The 19,502-nt window shown below is 38.7% G+C and overlaps 1 protein-coding gene across 1 annotated transcript in view; it reads left to right on the top strand.

Annotated features, from left to right (window-relative positions):
* LOC122808574 (C-type lectin domain family 18 member A-like) overlaps nt 1-19,502 on the top strand; it is a 694,180-nt gene that overhangs the window by 403,905 nt on the left and 270,773 nt on the right. Inside the window, exon 7 of the mRNA XM_044079532.1 lies at nt 16,403-16,509. Within this exon, the coding sequence (XP_043935467.1) occupies nt 16,403-16,509 (107 nt within the window). The remainder of the gene's footprint in view (nt 1-16,402; nt 16,510-19,502) is intronic.

The raw sequence follows: 19,502 nt of genomic DNA, 5'->3' as shown, positions 1-19,502 counted from the left end.
AAGGTTGGAAAGTTCAGAAGGAAGATGATTCCAGCTCTTTCCTATGGTGTTTGAGAAGAGTGTTCCCCCATTATTGGCTTTGTCCAGGTGTTTTGTGCTAGAGGGTGAGAGCTATGGTGAGAACTGAATTCACTAAATGATAGCCATTAAAGTTTCAGTCTTCCTGCTGTCAAGAAACATCTGATTTGGCATAGTGGTTTGTTGTGCTGACTGTAGTGCACAGGGTCCTGGGTTCAAGACCTGGCAGTGAAATGCATGGCGGTAACACAGCATTTTATTGTAGCAACTTTCCAAAGTTATACAAGCAATGTTTAAAATGTGTCCCTGGTTTTTTGGCTTTTGTCCCCCGAAAAAAAAATTTTGTCTTTTTCCGGATTTCTTGTGCTCATTTGCCACAAAGTTTAGAGATACAGTTGAGTGTTGAGTGGATTTTACAAGGAGCTAAGAGCTTCAGGGAAAGAGAAGTTTAGTGCTGCTTATGGTGAGTCTGTATGCATTGTTAATAGTACAACAGGTAGTGTACTTGCTTTAGATTCAGAAGGGTATGGGTTCTACTCCCACAGTATGTAGATGCATTGCTGATACTGTACTGTGTTGTACTTTTAAAGGGGGTGGGTGCTGCAGTCCTGAGAATGTCCTCTTTGGCAGAGATACCTAGTAGCAATCAACCTGTTATCAGTTTGCCATCCATGGGCAATGTATTCCTGAATGGCAACAGGCACTTTATTTGTAGATGAAATAGTGAAATATAAAGTTGGTTGCTACCAGCAACCTCTTCATTAGTTACTTTAATGTGGAATTATTTAGATGACTTTTACTTCTGCAGAAATTGTACATATTTACTGATACTTGTGGATTGTAGAAGTTTGAGTAGACTTTTATGATGGAAATGTTCTGAATTGGGGAGTTTTGTCATTATTGGTGCATGCATTTTTGTTTGATTGTTTACTGGAAAGATGTTTAAAACAATAAATTTAAAATTCCCTCTAACAACCGTACTGTATTATACAATGGATATAATTTAATACAATCAGGAATCTGTATCAATGAACACATGTATGTTTCATGTGCAAGGGGCCTATGATTTGAAAACAGCCCAAAGTTAATCTTTATCTGCCACTGGCCAGATGTATTTTCTTTGAATGTGGGTTTTAATGCTGTTTCAATGAATGTGAGTTTCAAGGGCAGAGAGGTTTTAATGCTAGGTCTACTTTCATTCTGAGACTGCATTGCTTTGTTTAGCAGATGTAGATGTCTATTATTGTTTGTGCTGTAAACTGTAAATTAAAACTTTTAAATTAAATCCAAATCATCGTAGAAGTAAAGCAGTATGCACATTACAGTGTTTATGGTAAATGGGGTGAAATAGCCAAGTAATGGGACATTGGAATGGCTGCAGGTGGGGCCCCATTCGACCATGATTTTGTGAGGGGGGAAGGGCGGCAAACTCAAAGACTGCCCCGGCTTAACTATACCTCTCAACTGTCCAGATTTTCACAGAATGAATAGATTTTTTGCTTCTTAAATTTGGTTTGTTCCTCATAAAATTTGTGGTTTTCTGGCAAATCATTTTGGAATGAAGTCACTAAATAGTGACAGACATTGAGTTTTAGACTTCATGCCCTTCAGAAAAATGCATGCTAAAGCAAAACCCATATTATCAACTGTCTAAGTTTATACAACAGCCGTTTTTAGTACTGTCTGTATTTTCCCCCAATATATTTGGCCTTGTTTAGATTTCCTGTGTTAAGAGGTTGAGAGGTACTCGCAAATAAATTGCTTTATAGAATTAGGTATAACCAAACCTCTCAACTGTCCGCAACTTTGGTTCAAAATGTTGCTCTCCCCCTAATAATCCCTCCGCAAAATGGCAATTTTGGAAGAAAATGTGGAGGGTTTACAATTAAGAAGTAAGTCATTGTAATGATCAGAGTTATAGATTACTTTTATTTCAGAACTGCATGTAGATTCTCTTATTTTGTCAGCTGTCAACCTAACAGTACTAATATTAAAAAGTGTCCCTTCTTTGACAGGTTCCCAGCTGTATTGTGTGGCTATTTTATATTTTTGCACCACATTGTTGGTCTGTTTTTCATAAAATTGTAGTTTTCTGGCAAATTAGTGGCAAATCATTAAAGACCGAAGTTAGAAAATAATGACAGACATTTGAGTTTCAGATTTCATACCCTTCAGAAAATTCATACTAATGCAAGACCTACTATTATATTATATTTCTACATTTATAAGAGCAATATTTAAAAATTGTCCTTGTTTTTGGGCCTTTGTCCCACTTCTATTTAAGGCTTAGTCCAGAGTTTTTGCTCTGAGGCTGAGAGGCATGACAGAAGTGTCAGGGCCATCACTGTCAGCCAGATACATTTCAAATTGTGACATGCTTGTTACAACCCATTCCCCCATGTAGTGACTCTGGATGTGTCCAAGCAAGGCAAAGAGCAGTTATGCAGTGTAAGTGTGCATATTATGCCCCCATCCAAGGTAGACACAAGTGCTACAGTGGCTTTTCATCTGTCTTTGATTTTGCAGAAAGTTCTGGTTTTCTGTCATATTTTTATACTGTTGATTTATGCTTATTATTATTATTCAGAAAATGCATGTTGTTGCATTGCCTGTTGCTCTGTGTTTAAGTAGCAGTGCTTTAATGACCATCAGGTAAGCTTGTCTGAGATAGTAAGATGCAAGTAAGCATTAATAAACATACTGCTACAGAATTAAAAACATTGAAAGCCTTTTTGTTATTGCCATGCAGAGAATATTTACATAACTAGGTAACGTATAAGCCTTAGGTATTATAATGCATATGACAGTATTTGTAATAAAGGACAGGGTTACAGTATTTTTAGACGTTCACTGAATTTGTTGGAGACTTGCAGTCATCTTTGCAGACTTTACCAGTAAACTAAACAGAATGCCAATCTATCATGTGTGGTCTATAACCTGTGCAGTAATCCTTTAAGCAATTTATCTTGAGCTTGTTTCTTGTTTGCTGTTCATTTTTTAGTTTGATCATATTTTCCCCATGAAACAAGTAAATAGTTGTTGTCAGGCAGCAGGTCTTTTTTGGATAAGAAACATTTTTATATTGGGGGTATTACAGAGATTGCTACTTTCAGCATGCTACTTGATACTTTTATAAAGCGGAATATAAATTATAATTAGAACTGCAGTGTAAGGAGAAGTGGTTTGAGTTGAGTGCTGCTTGTTTTTTATACTTGATTTTGACTGGCATTCCAGTAATGTATTTAAAAAGTAATTTATTTTTTCATGCCTCACAACCTTTTTGTTTCCATCTAGATATTAAGTAAGCTGTCATGCAGCCAATGCATTGAAATATTTTTTTTCTTCTAAACTTAATTTTGTCTTGATTGGACTCTCATAATAAAGGTTTGGCACCCAGGACAGCGTATTTAATTAAAGTCCCAGTTTTTGTGGTTTTGAGCATAGCTGCACCCTTTTCTAATTGGCCACACTCCTTCCAATTGGCTCCACCCATTAACTGTCTCCTGCAGCCCCCCTTTGATTTGAAGTCACCAGCAGTCACTGATATTATCTGTAATGTTGGTAAGTGTTGGGGATGGGGTGACTTGTCCTGGTTGTAGGATTTTCTTAATGATTGACCAGAACTTTTGTGGATTTGTCTGATGTTTTAACTGGATTTTACTATAGTGATCTTTTTTTATCCTGCCTAATCTGTCTTTTGGCTGAGTTTCTTAGTTATAAATATTTCTGTCATTAGCTACTAAAAAATTAGTATCATCACTTTGTTCGAAAGCCCCTCCTTTCATCATACTGTCAAGACAACACTCCTCTACGAAATGAAAATGCAGTTAAGGACCTATGTTACTGGGTTGATAGCTCCTCTCTTTTCTGCATCATGCAACAGCAGTTGTCAGGAAATCCTTTTATTTAGCCCAGTTAATTGCCAAAGGAATATCATCAAGGTCTAAAGATGTACCCACTCCCTTACACTCAACATTGATCAGGCCAATTCTCAAGTACAATGCCCTTTTTGGGATGCATCTCACTAAACTTATCAAACAACAGAAAGATCCTAAAGGTTCCTATACCAAAAAGATCACAGTCCTAAAGCCCCTGACCTACAAAGAGCGGCTAACAGCTCCATTCCCTTATTCAGTTTCTTACAGACTTTTGAGAGGAGACTTCTGTCATGTTTGCCACATTATTACGAACCCAGTTGTCCTGGCTGTCCTGTTTCTCTACATGTCCAGTACTTACACCATACTGGCACCAAGGACCTCGATCTTTACCAACAGACCAACAACATATGATGAAGAGAAAGGTTTATAACCCAGCACCACCCAAGCTTCAGATAAACATCCATTGAATTATAAGCAGTGCGACTCACCAACTTCCTTTAAACATAATGCAGCTGACTGGATGGATATCCACAGATTTACTCTGGGATTGACTGATACAGTTCTCCTCAAGAAAGGAGGTTTCTGCCTGAGGGAGGTTACTGGCAAGATGAAAATGCCTGTGAGACTCAGTGACCTTGGAATATCTATGAATCTAACTGTATACAACCCTAAAAGTGTTATCCATAATTAAATGCCATCCTTTATACTTCATCATACCCAAGAATAAAATGCTATAAAAAAACTTTAGCTGTAATGACTAAATCTGCTATCACTGTAGTAATTAGTCATCTGCTACTCACCCGCATCCTCGTTGTATCAGAATTATGGTGTACCACTATTATATCTTCCCAATTTAATGTCACCATTTAAGAATGAAGCAAAATACATGACCCCCACTTTCTAAACATCAGTACTATACTATAATGAGACTGATAAAAGTACTCCCTAACTCATTACCAAATTGGACAATGAAAATGATGTCTCTTGTATATGTACTAATAGTAAAATACATGTTTCTGGTAACATCAGCCATAATCCAGGCCCAACCACCTTACCTCCATTTTCTCGGCTACCCCCTAATAGCACACATTTTTAATTTCCTGACAAGTCCAACATTCCAGACATTCTGGTCAAGCACAAAATTCCCCTAAAAATTAGCAAAGGTATAACTATTTCCCTCCAAGGTTTAAGTTATTACATAATGAAGTTTATGTCTTGCCAATGTGTTTTTAGCTATTTTTACCCATGGAGCTTATCTGTGTGACCTTTTTAATTGTTGCTTTGTTTTTTGTTTGGAAATTTTCTGGGCTCAGATTTTGGAAGTATCTGGTTGGTTTAAAACTGAATTCCCCATTATACCCTGAACTAATTGACTTATTCGATCATACAGGCATGGAATTAATGAAACTGCTTATTACTAATAATGAAAACAAAATCCCGTTTCTAGAATCAGAAATTCTACAGCTCAGCCATGTTATTGAGACTGATTCTGCTTTTATGGCTTATAAACAAGAATATCTTAAAGTGTTTAATAGAGTGGACAATTTAGTTAACAAAAGTAAATTTAGGAAGCAGAAAAAACTCCTTGGAGATAAGTTAGAGTATGGTGACAAACAAGCATACCCTAAACCTAAGGAATATAATGTTAATAAAGTATTCAGGTTCTGCAATAGGGATGGACAGGATGGTATACATGATACAGTTTCTAGTCCAATCACTGCAGATGTGACCAGACTATCTGACAATACACACAATGATGATTTTATCCTCGACAAACAGAGACATTCCCTGAGACATGGACAATAGAGGCCTTCATTTGCAAATCAACAGAAGAAAACTCCCAAATCATTGAGGAGGACAGGGAAAGGGAAGAACAATAAAAGGAATTAAATGGGACTTTTTCTGAGAATTTTTCTGTTACATATGACTCATGTTGTAACGCTGTAATGAATGAAAATTTAAAAGTTTTTAGCTATAGTCATTTATTGTTACAAATTAACCACGTTTCTCTATTTAAAAAAAGGCTTTAAGTTTATTTCTTCTTTCAAACAAGATATTGTTCATTTCTTTATTCATTTTACATTGTACATTACACAATTGAATTTAACTATGTTTTTTGCCAACTCCCAGCGACCCCTTATTCGGGTTACTCTTAGAAGAAAAAGTACATTTATGCCACCCAGTTGTCCTTTGGTTTCAGTATTCAAACGAATATGTAAAAACAAGTTTAGATTGTTACTTAAGCTAAAAAAAACTTGTTGACAATTTGACAACAGAAGAAAGAGAATCGTTACATCAAATTAACGACAATAAAGATATATGTCATGAAACCAGACAAGGGAAATTGAAGCAGTTGTTATGGATTATTTTATGCATGTCAGTAAGATGTTAGACATTCTGAATTACACCACCACATATGTGCAGGTCTCTAAAAATGAGATAAACATGGCATATGCCAAAATTGATTTTTGCCTATAAGATTTGGTAAGTCAAGGATTTATGTCTTATGATATTTTTGATTTTGTAAATGTGGACAAACTGGTTATTCCTGCAATCAATCCCCCTGTCAGATCAATAGTCTCAGCTAATAAATCCAAAATGGAACCTTTAGCTATGTTTGAAGATTTTCACTGTAAAATTTTAATTGAGAAAGAAAGACACATTGTTTGTGACTCATGGCATTTGTTGCCACTTTTGAATATCCACCCTTTAATGAAAATATATTATTTATCACTGTTGATGTGATTAATTTGTTTTATTTTTCTGTTATTCTACATGATGCTGGTTTGGAACAGTTTCAAAATATTTTGCTAAAAGAGAAATCCAAAACTTCCAATGAGATACCTAATATGGAATTTTTGGAAATGGTTTTGAAGAACAATTATTTCTAATTTGATTGGGAGTGTTATCACCATCTGACAGGAGTGCCTATGGGACCTAAATGTGCGTCAGCATATGCTAATTTTGTTTTATCGTATTGGGAACATAATAATGTTTTACTTCCCCACACTTCAATAAAGTATTTCTTTATTTTAGATTTCGTTATGGCATACTGATTTTATGGACAGATGAGCTTTCTACATTTGAAATGTTTATATCAGGTTTAAATAATTCTATTAATTTTTTGAAGTTTACCTTTACAAGTTGTAAGGACTCGCTTAACTACTGGACCTTACTATTTCAAAAGTTTATATCAACAAGAGATATATTTCTAATATTTATAGTAAGTAGACTTATTCCAATACTTTGTTGTACTATGACAGGAGTCACCATTTCTATCAAAAGAAAAACATCATTAAAGGCCAGATGCTTCATCTTTCTAGGTTGATGTCAGAAGATGAAACTTTTAATATCGAGATAGATAAATTAAGTAGAATGTTCTATGAGAGAAATTATCCTACATCATTAGTAATATTAATGCAAGAAGAGGTATGTAAAGGTAAGGTAGATGAGTTTGTTCCCAATCTAAGTGTGAAAAACTCTATGCAAAATAATGGTAGCTCTAATATTATTAATGGTGATAGAAATTCTGAAAAGTTGAATGTAATTATTACTGATTACAACTATCAAGCCCCAAAGTTATAGGCATTCTTTTTAACATGTAGGACACAGATTTTTTTCCAGCTGAGTATAAACAAGTATTGGGGTCCACATCCTAAAACTACATATGAAGAAGGAGATAACCTTAAAAATATATTTGAAAGAAAGAGTCTTAAGCACAAACATTATGGTCATTCGACTCCAGTGCAATTATAGGGTAGTATTCAAAATTTCAGCCTGTGCCCCAAAGCAGGGCTGTGATATTGAGGAAAAGAGTGCATTCAGATAGCATTTGCAGGACCTACTAGATAAAGCAGGACAACAGGAATTGGTGTTGATAATGGGTGATTTGAATGCACATATCAGAACAGACAGAACAGGATATGAGGACTGCCTGGGTCCACATGGGTGGGGCAACAAGAATAAAGAAGGAGAGGCTGTTAAAGATTTCTGTCTGGCAAATGGCTTAATAGTTGCCAACACTTGGTTCAGAGAGAGAGAGAGAGAGAGACAGTCACAAGATCACATACAAGAGTGGCCAACATGCAACTCCGATAGATTTCCTCCTAGTAAGGAAAGGGCACTGGGGTAGAATCAGTGATTGTAAAGTCATCCCCAGTGAAACAGTTGGCCCACAACATAAACCACTGGTTGACACAATCAGCTGCAAGCAGTTGTCAGAGAAGGCTCTAAGGTCAACAGAGACCATTCTTAAAACCTGGAAGTTGACTGTAGAGAAAGCACAATAGTTCAAGGAATTACTCAAGGGTCTGGCACCCCAAGAAAAGAAGGAAATAGGTGGACTTGAAGAAGAATGGCAGCACCTCAAAACAGCATGTGTGTGGACTACAGAAAATATATGTGGCCGAGCCAGATATGGAAATAAGGTACATAAGAAAAGCTGGTGGTGGAATGCAGAAATCCAGGAAGTCATCAGAGAAAGGAGGAGTGCAGGATAAAGTGGGAAATAGAAAAGACCAACCAGACTAGGAAGGAATACTGATTTGATTAACAAAGAAGCTAAGAAAGGAGTTGCAATGGCAAAGAACAGGGCATCAGAGCCACTTTACCAGCATCTAGAAAGGGACTCAGTAGGTGGCACAAAGGAACTATATCAGGTTGAAAGGCAAAAAAAAAAAAAAAAAAAAGATAAAGAAGATAGTCAGAAACCCTTCATAAGGGATGCTAGCAGCAACCTGCTCATTAGTCCACAGGACATCAAAGGCAGATGGAAAGAGGATTTCCAGCAACTTCTGAATGGAAAAATCCCACAGAAGCTGTACTGCCCCAGAAATGGCATACTATGAGAGAAGAAGAGGAGTGCACCCTAGAAGAAGTAAAAATAGCACTAAGGAAAATGAAGTCAGGGGAATGCAGCTGACTCAGATTAGGTCATAGCAGATATGATAAAGATGCTGGGTGAGATAGGGGAGCAATGGCTCCAGAGGGTATTAATAGCAATGGGAGAGAAAGTTGTATCCCAAATGACTGGAGAACAACCAGTGTACAAGAACAAAAGGGACATCCACAACTGTGGGCTGTGCAGAGGCATCAAACTTCTATCGCATTGCATTAAAGTTCTGGAGAGGGTGACTGATAAATGTATATGCGGAGTCGTAGAAAGTAAGATGGAAGATGAGCAGTTTGGATTCAGATCAGGATGCAACACAACTGACCTGATGTTTGCAGTGAGACAGATAATTGAGAAGAAGCTAGAGATGAGGAAAGACCTGGTGAAAGACTTGGTGCAAGCATATTCCAAGGTCCCAAGAAAACTGATTTGGCAGTACTGCTGTAGTTTGAAGTCCCAGAAACACTGGCAGAATTAGTGCAGGCTATGTACAAGGACTCAGTGACTCAAGTACATTCAGTGTTCAGCCTCATACAGGGGTTCTCAGTGGGAGTGGGTGTGCACCAGGGTTCAACTCTAAGCCTACTGCTGCTATTACTGGTGATGGACTACATTAGAAAACAGTTTGGAGGGGACAGATCAACAAAGTTGCTGTATGCAGATGATTTGAAATTACAGTTAGACTCTAAGCAAGAACTTCAGTAAAGGATATGGGAATGGAATGCAAAACTGAAGGCATATGGGATGAAACTAAGCACAGATAAGACAGTGGTCGTGGCAGCAAATTGAGGAAATCAGAAGAAGTTGAGAATTGAGAAAGAAGAGAAGATATTAGAACAGGTAACTCGCTTCAGGTATCTGGGAGGGTGATTGAGGAGAAGGGAAGTCTGAATGAAGAGGTCAAAGCTAGAATCAGAGGGGCTGCAGCCAACTGGTATAGAGTCTCAAGCGGCGTCTATGTCAGAAGAATGCCAAAGGAGCTGAAAAGTAAGGTGTACAAGACAGTGGTGTGACCAGTACTACTGTATGGTACAGATACCTGGGCAGTAAAGGCAGAAGAGATGAAGAAGCTACAGGTGATGGAAATGAAGTACCTGAGAAGGGTGGTAGGATGCACACTGTGGGGCAGATAAAGAAATGAGGATATAAGAGTAGAAGCCAAAGTAGCTCCAATTGCAGAAAAAAATCAAAGAACAGATTGCAGTGGTTCAGACACATGAGCAGAAGAGCAGAAGACAATCTGGTGATAAAGATTTCGGACAGACCGGAAGACGGTAAGAGGAAATGAGGACATCCAGCAAAGAGATGTATGGATTGTGTGAAAGATCAGTGGCAGTCAGGCATGAGTGTCGAAGAAGGCAGGAGTGTGGCATTGAATGAAGGGAGATGGCAACAGTTAACATAATACCCTGACCCCATGTAGAAAATGGGGAAAAGGTGGCTGATGATGATAAACACAGAAAAGAAAAAGGCAGAGCAAAAAGGGGAGGAGGGAGTGAGAGAATATTGCAACAATAAAGAGAAGGACATCTACAGTTATGTTAAGATTTTACAATACAGCAAAAAGGGGAGGAGGGAGTGAGAGAATATTGCAACAATAAAGAGAAGGACATCTATAGTTATGGTAAGATTTTACACTACTGTACTATGTCCTTTCATATCAGTGATGCAGTATTCTTCACACAAGGAAGAGTAAAAATGTTCAAGATGAAACTTGGGAGGCGGAAGGTACAGAACAGCCCTCTAGAAACCTATGCAGGATAGCTCTGGCAAAGCCACCTCTTGCTCTGAAAGCAACATCCAACTTGTAAAGCTAAGTGAAGGTATGGGCAGAAGTCCAATTAACAGTCTCAAGGATGGAATTGATATCCAGTCCTTTGAAAAAAACAGCAAAAGAGGAAGCAACAGTTCTAGAACAATGAGCCTTTACAGAGGTAGAAAGACATTTACCATGAAAGGAATAACCACAAGAAATGCCCTTAGAGATCCAGAAAGATATGGTTTGCTTAGAAACAGCCAAACCTAGAGATCTGGACTGAAAAGAAATAAAAAGTTGCTCAGATTTGCAAATGCCCTTAATCTTATCCAAATAATATCTTAGCTGTCTATGCAAGTCCAAAGTGTGAAGAACCTTATCACTAACAGATTGCAAAGAATGAAAAAAGGAGGGCAAATGATTAAGAGGGAACTCATGAATCACCTTGGGTATAAAAGAAAGATTAGTATGAAGACACAACCTGTCACAATGAAAAAAATATGAAAGGAGGAAGAGCCACAAGAGCCTGGAGTTCTGAGTCTGTTTTAGCCAAAGTAAGGGCCAAAAGAAGAAGAGTCCCCCAAGTACAATACTGCAAGGAAGCTGCAGCTGCAAATTTTCAAGCACAAAATAGAGGTCCCAGGAAAGTACAACAGGTTTTCTAGCAAGCCTGATATGAAGGACACCTTTAAGAAATTGTTTGACCTCAAACCTAGAGGCAAGAGGAGGAGTCAAGGGCAGACAAGTAGAAATAGCTGAAAGGTGGGCTTTAACTGAAAAATATGCTAACCCAGCATTGACTAATTCACACAAATAAGAGAACCAGAGAGATCCACAGAAAATGGATCCTGGTTATAAGAAAGGCACCTGACAGAAACTATTTTCCATTTGGACAAATATGATTTCCTCATGGTGGGTATCTTGGCCTCCTGCAAAACCCTAAGCACATCTCAGAAAAACTTATCTAAAAGGGATCTAAACCCTATTAACTACAGCATCAGTTGAAGAGTGGACAAATGACGATGGATCAGAAATGCCTTGTCTTGTGTGAGATGGTCCACCCTGTGAGGTAATTTGTGGTGACTGCCCCTGCCTAGGTAAAGAAGAAGGCAGAGCAAATGCTCTCTGAGGCTAAAGGGAGTTACCAGCAAGATTTTGGGAGAGTCTTGCTTGAACTGAGCAAAACCCTCAAAATCAGAGGAAGGGGAGTGAAGGCATAAACATCTCCTTCCAAGGAAAAGATAGTGTGTCCTTCTTCCAAGCCAGAGGACTTGAGACTCTGGCACAGAAAAGAGGAAGTTGTCTGTTCAAAGGGGAGGCAAAAAGATCTACCTGTGGAGAACACCAATGATGGACAATGTCCAGAAACATATCTCTGTGAAGCATCCATTATTGAGCCTGTGTACTAGACCTACTCAAAGAGTCTGCCACTGTATTTTACTCTGAAGGAATGTAGGCACACTGAAGGCTAGATCCGAAACCTGAAGAGTAAGTCTGAAAAGAAGGTAGGACCCTGTCCCCCCTTGCTTGTTAACATACCACATCACTGTGGTATTGTTTTTGAAGATTTTGAGAGGCTCTGGAAGAAAGAGGGAATGAACAGCCTGAAGAGTTAAAAGTAGAGCTCTCATCTCCTTTATGTTGATGTGATCTGATGTCTGATGAGGAAGCCAGAGTCCCTGGACCTTGAGGGAAACTAAAGGAAGCTGCATACCCCCCTATTAGAGGCATCTGAGAAAAGTTCCTCAGATGGGACTGGGGGTTGAAAAGGAAGTCCTGGATTGAGAGAAAGCCGATGAATTCACCACTGAAGCTCAGGGTTGAGCCATGCAAAGAAAGGAACTAGGAAATCTAGCGGATGACAGTGTTGAAGTCACACTGACATTAGGAACCACTGTAGTTTTCTCTTATGAAGTCTGGCTAGAGGCAGCATAGGAACAGTGGAGGCCATGAATCATAGAACCCTGAGAAATCCCACGCTGTGACTGAATTCAGAGGAAGAAGAGATTGAAAAAAGGTGATTAGAGGAGAGCCTTGGGTGGAGGCAGGGATGCCAGCATGGGAATGATCTGGATCGTGCAACCAAGAAAAACATGATCTTGAGAAGTAGCCAGGGCTGATTTCTGAAAGTTTATGGAAAAGTCCAGCCTTTGTAACAGACAATTTGTAAACTACAGGTGCTAAGGCAGGACCTTACAGGATCAAGTCTGAATGAGCAGGCCATCCAGATAAGGAAAGATTTGAATTCCTCTTATTCTGGAAAGGGCAATGACAGGAGCAATGCATTTGGTGAATACCTTTGGAAAGGAAGAAAGGGCAAAGGGCAAAGGAGAGAACTAAAAATGCAAGGAAGGAAGGAAGCAAGAGAAAATGTAAAAACTTCCTGAAAAGGGGATGCATGGGGATGTGAAGATAGGTATCCTTGTGGTCCAGGGATATTAAGAAAGACTGGGGAACAAGAAGAGAGAACAGGGTTTGAAGGAACAGCATCCAAATAGAAGGGACATTTAGAAAAATGCTGAGCTGAGAAAGATCTAGAATGGGTCTCTGGGTGCATTCCTTCCAGGGAACCAGAAATAACCCAGAATAAAACCCTTTCCCATCCTGCACAGGGGGCACAACTTAAATGGTACCCTGAGCCAAAAGACCCTGAAGCAGTTCTGGAAAGAATGAAAGCTGTTTATGAGGAGGTTGAGGAATGCCCAGAAAAAGAGTAAGGCATTTCCAAACCATAAAATATCCCTGGCCAATGATCAATAAAACCCAAGAATCTTGAGTGACCCTTAACTAATTGGGAAGGGTCAGGGAAAGACAAAGGGATGAGGGAACCTGGCCTAGGGAAAGGGGAAGCAAACTGTCAGGTAGAACATACTTTGTCTTGAAAAGGAGGTTTTTGAGAAGTAGGAGTCTGAATAGACTTAGCAGGAGGTATGCGCCTAGAACCTTCTTACCTTTAGGAGGAGAGCAGAGCTGTCTGCATACAAAAGCCGATTTGGTTGGCTAATTCCTTTGGAATTTAGGAATAGGAGACACTAAAATACGTTTCAGTTCCTGCAAGGACTTGCCTTTATTCTGGAGGGACTTAAAAAGCTCAGCAGCAGCAGAAGAAGAAAGGTTCTTATTTTCAAGAGGAGCATCCAACAGGTTAGCCATAATATCATCAGGTAAAGGTTGGAGATGAAGCCAAAAGTAATGTCTCAATACACAAGCAAAGGGAGCAGCACTAGAGGAAGCATCAGCTGTATCATAACTACATTTAATAGAGTGGTGAGCCACTTGAGAGGTAGAACACAGTAGAGAAAGGTCTGAGACCTTCCTCTCTGAATCAGGGAGGTCAGAGATAGCCTGAGAAGTTTGAGAAAGAAGGGCTAAAGCATACCTGGACATATGAGTCTGTTAATTAATAGCCCGAGAAGTCAGCATGGCAGCAGTATAAACCTTTTTTCCTAAACATTTCATACCTCTACTGTCCTTGTCTAAAATGTTCAGAGGGTTCGTCAGAAGAGACAGGCACTACAGAAGGACATTTGTAAAAGAACTTACAATCCTCGGGCACATTGTAAAATATATCAGGTTTCTTCTGGGCTGGAGGTTGAGAGTCAGGGGCCCAGAGGCTGCCGAAATGGTATCTAAATGGGCAGCCAAGGTTGGAGGTACAGCAGAGGGTTTAGGAGACTCCATCCTGAGGAGTTCATAATAACTCTTTTTTGAATATCAGAAACATGAGAACGGTCCCATTTGAAATATTCCCATCATCCGAGAAATTGTGTCCCCAAAGAAGAGTTCTTCTAAAGTAGAGTCTGGACTAATAGGATATTCCTCCTCAGATCCATAATCCAAGGGAGAAAGGATTTAAGAAGAATATGCCAAAGACTCTTCCACAGAATCCAAATCTTCTTCAGAGGGCTCCTGCTCTCTGCGCATCTTAAGTGGAATAAATGACCAGGGAGGAGCAGGCACAGAAACTCCTTAAAGAAGCTTTAACGCCATGAAGGCATTAAACAACCCCTGGGTAAAATCCCGCCATTCACATTGGAGATCTTTAGCAGCAAGTGTAATATGCTTGTTTTTCTGTTTTTTTTCTTTTGAGGTAGGTCTGCCCTAAAAACGCTAGGAGGTTCATACCCCAGCCAACACTCAACCAATGTAGTAGAAATCGCCTCAGACGGATTTTCAGAATCCATCTTGGTCCCTCAGAAATCAATCGAGGATCCCCCTGAACATTTGGATTGGACATTTGCAAAGACTCCAAGGATGTGTGAGAAGTCAGATCATGCTGGCCTCAGACAGGGTCGTAGCAGAGGAATCCAAGACAGCGACTGAGTGATTCCCCCGGCTTTCATCAGCCTTGAGAGAGATGTCCGGGGGAGGTGAGAAAGCACCTGCATCAGTCCTGAGTTTTTTGGCCTTTTTCTTGGTAAGCAGCTGACCTTCTGGATGGGAAGATTCAACCACAGTACCTTACGCCAATAATTTATGATGTTGGTTCTCCAAGTAAATTGGCAAACAGGAGAGATGACTACATAGGGTCTTAGGGACAAACAATTGCATAAAGAACACTGTGTATTGTCGTGAGAAGTACCTAAACAATAGAGACACTGCTAGTGATGATATTCATGGGGAATCTGCCTCCCACACTGATATTTTCCCTTTCTAGATGACATGTAAACCCACAAATATAAAAGTAGAAATAGATAATAAGAAACCCCAGTGAGGCACTTATCTGAAACACAGCTCAGTAACTGGCACGGAAGGAGCATTCAGACTAATGATCAATGATGGTGTTCAGATTGGCAGCAAAGAACTTCTGAGGTATGTACATCCATATGTCACCTTTATGCCATATGCCTTGTGTGGGGAGGATATGTGTGATGTACGACATCTATATATTCCTAAGGCTTTGATATAGTGGCTGGACATTGGCTACTGTTGGCAGGGAATCCCTTATGTAACGAATACTGCAACAGTGATATGGAGGGACATATACTAAAAGCAAAATTAATCAATTTAATAAATAAATACATAAACAGAAAAACTGATGGATTTAGTGATGACAGTACCGTAGGTTTTGTACCACAGTGTGGTAGTGAAAAGACAGAGTGGAGTCATGGAACAAAACTGTCCGTTTACCTCTCAGTCTTTGATTCCATCCTCACCTGCAGTCAAAACTTTGTGTTAGTCACAGAAAATATAGGATTGTATTTGCAGCAGTTAGGAATAAGGTTCTGCTGCAACACTGTTGGGCTCACTCGCCATAATAAATTGAAAAGCTTAGCAATCTGGGAAAATTTCCAAATACAGCTACTGTACATCTGGGTTAAGATGGGTTAGCTGAGGCTGTTTGGTCACTAGTAAGTGTGCTCCCTAAGTCATGTGCTCAGAAGGTCTACCATGTATAGCTGACAGTCTATATGCTGTAGGCAGGCCTAAGCCATGCTGAAGAAATTATCTCTCAACTTGCCAGGGAACAATTGAGGAATTGTACAGGATGAGGACAGGGCTACTGCAGGGGTTAGTGAATTCTGTTTTATCCTGAACAGCTTGCTGCTGCTACAACCCTCACCAAACATGCAGTTCTGAAAATGGAAGGATAGGTGCAGGGGTAGATGTATGTTTGCTTATCTAGAGAGCGGGAATGTTGTTGGAATGTGTGGCAAAATACACCTTATGTTGTATTTCTCCATCATTTGAGGAGAATCTTCATATATAGCCTAAAACACCTGTGACAAAAATCAAATATACCAGACAGGGCTAACATCCAAACTGTTCCTGCTTATTTTTCTAAGAATCTAAGAATGACCAAAGAAATATCTGAAAAAAATGACATTATTTCTTTTGACATGAATTTCTATTTTCCAGAAAAGGTTCAGTTCCCATATCATACCTGTGACATCCAGATAGATGGCGACTGTTTCATGATCTCATCTGAAGCAGAAAATTACTACGGAGCCAAAAGCAAATGCCAGGTAATCAGGACACCAGAAGATTTACATATTTTCTTTAATTATTACTTATCTACATGCTACTACAAACTCTGTCTCACATGGCATTACGAAGCAGTAATGTACCTCAGAAGCTTAATCATTGTGTCACACATGCATGCACATGCATTATATTTACACACACACACAATATATATATATATATATATATATATATATATATATATAGATATCATCCAAATGCACAAAAGGAACAAACAATTGCCTGGAACACTCCAACAGTATTCACCAAACCAATTCCAGCACTCAAATGGTGAAGAAATAATTCTCTTAATAAACACCAACAGTTGTGGGGTTAATGTGATTCGTTGGTGTTGATAAATCAAGTTATTTCTTCACCATTTGAGTGCTGTAATCAGATTGGTGAATATATGCACATATTACCGTGAGGGGGTAGCCTGGATTTTAATTGTTCACCAGCAACCAGACTGCTGTATCTCTGTCCATCGTGAGTAATAGGAGATTTTCAATTTACACACCAGTCTCTGTACTCCTTCCTCATCCCTGTATAACTGCCACCTATTGCCTGAGACCAATATTTTCAATAAAGAGTTAATCAATATCATGTAAACAAAAATGATTACATTAGAAGTTTTTAGACTGATAGCAAGTAATGTAACAAGCATGCCTCTCACTAGACACATAACTGATTTGCTGAATCATTTAGAACCTGTAACTTCCATTTAATTTCTTTTTTTTTTTGCTTAAAGCTAGCACTTTTGATACCTTGTATTGGCCAGATATTGTACATCCATGAGATTACTGCATGTAACTACCTGCCAAGCAGGCTACACCACTTTAGTGCACAGTTCACCTCACAGAGACCTCAGTGTACCCATACTGGCTGATGTTATGATCTATGACAACATTCAATATGGCATAGAAAAGAACCTTTTGTGCTGTAATGCTAGACATTGGGTGACATATTACAACCCAATGACCACTGCTTGAGTTAAAAAAGGAAGATGCAAATTTGTGCCCATGATTCAGTCATCCAAGTGACACTAGGCGGCACAGCTGGCTGAAAAATGACTGATCACAAATTATGGGTTATAGCTATAAGAGTATGTGACTACTCAATAGCTAACAGGTAATTATACACCCAAATGTTAAATGCACTGAACCTACTGGGCAGCTGCACACATTACAAAAAGGCTGAGTATCACTTCCATACTTAGATCTGTAGCCAGCAGAACTCCTATACATACTGCTAGTTTATAGGCATCTGGGAATGCAGATTTGATATTTGATTTCCATACTATTTAGGAGCTCTGTAATTAAAGTTCAATAAATAAGTGATCAGAGTATCACTAAGTATTAAACTGGCAGAGAAACAACAGCTATGAAAACTCATAATTTCACTTTTCAAGCATTCTTTTTGTGGGGTCACCCAGAGACCCATACCACATACTGCTTATATATACTGACTCCAAGACTGATGTTTCTGAGAGAAATATGAATTCTCAGAGATAATGCTGTCTCAGTTTTTAAAAACACATTCTCACATCTGTGATCATCTATTGAAACGTCAGACACCAATGAGTCAAATGGTGAGACATGAATGCAGTGATAGAACACTCAAAATGTCTTCGGTGTGGCACTGTCATTATTATTCCTGTGGTACACACAGTCCTTAACTGTAACCAGCAGTGAGGAATGAAGACAACCGCCATTATATCTTATTTATCATGTGGTACACACATTGCTTAAATGTAATCAGCAGTGAGGAATGAAGACAACCACTATTATGTCTTCTTTATCATGTGGTACACACAGTGCTTAACTGTAATCAGCTGTGCAGAATGAAGACAACCACCATTATGTTTTATCATGTGATACACACAGTCCTTAAATGCAATTGGCAGTAAAGAATGAAGACAACCACCATTATGTCTTATTTATCATGTGATACACACAGTCCTTAAATGCAGTCGGCAGTAAACCTTATTTATCATGTGATACACACAGTCCTTAAATGCAGTCGGCAGTAAAGAATGAAGACAACCACCATTATGTCTTATTTATCATGTAATACACACAGTCCTTAAATGCAATCAGCAGTAAAGAATGAAGACAACCACCATTATGTCTTATTTATCATGTGATACATGCAGTCCTTAAATGTAATCGGCAGTAAAGAATGAAGACAACCACCATTATGTCTTGCTGTGTTAGTTTAATGCTTAAAGTATAAAAACAGCTGAGAACAACCATTCATATAGTTACCGGTAAGCACTCAGCTGATCTTATTTCTGCCATCAAACAATCCCTTTGTCATCACACAGCATGCTGTGATTCCGTCTCGTACCTCTTTGGATGATGTATTTATTATCTGTCATATGTAAAGCCGAGTGCTGAGATCTGATAAAGGCATATGCAGATGCCATCCAGACACATACAGTATTGAATACCATATGGTCACCACTGAAAGAATGTTGCTCATGGAAAGGTTCTCAGCCTTCGAGTAAACTCACATTCTTATTACCAAGTTATCAATAGACATATAGCATAAAAATAGGTTGCCATATCTGGTTTTAAATCCAATGTCAAGAACTGGTCTTCCACTAAAGAATAATTTCACACAGCTATATAAAGTATTGCTATTGTAAATATTGCCATCATGAGTAAAACTAAAATTTGCAAACTCACAACCAAACATTCACATCAGCACAGAGAATTCTGGTTAGTTTTATAGACTAGAATCATTTAACTGGTTATGGTATATTTGTAGTACTTGTTTTTTGGGAAAATAATGCTAGGAATACAGAGGAAAAAAATCAAAGATGGACATGGACCACATATTTCTGTTTCTTTTTTTTTTTTTTTACCTTGAACACTACCATTAAATCACAAACTTTGGACTGTCTAGGTATCAGAAAAACACAACATATTCATGGAATTTGGCATTTTAGCCATAGTACTCATTCACCATAACCTGAGTTTCTTCTCATATTTAC

This window comes from Protopterus annectens, chromosome 8.part0, assembly GCF_019279795.1.
Source record: "Protopterus annectens isolate FY-2018-M chromosome 8.part0, PAN1.0, whole genome shotgun sequence".
Lineage (NCBI taxonomy): Eukaryota > Metazoa > Chordata > Ceratodontiformes > Protopteridae > Protopterus > Protopterus annectens.
The sequence above is the reverse complement of the archived record's forward strand: the minus strand, read 5'-3'. Positions and strand labels throughout refer to the sequence as shown.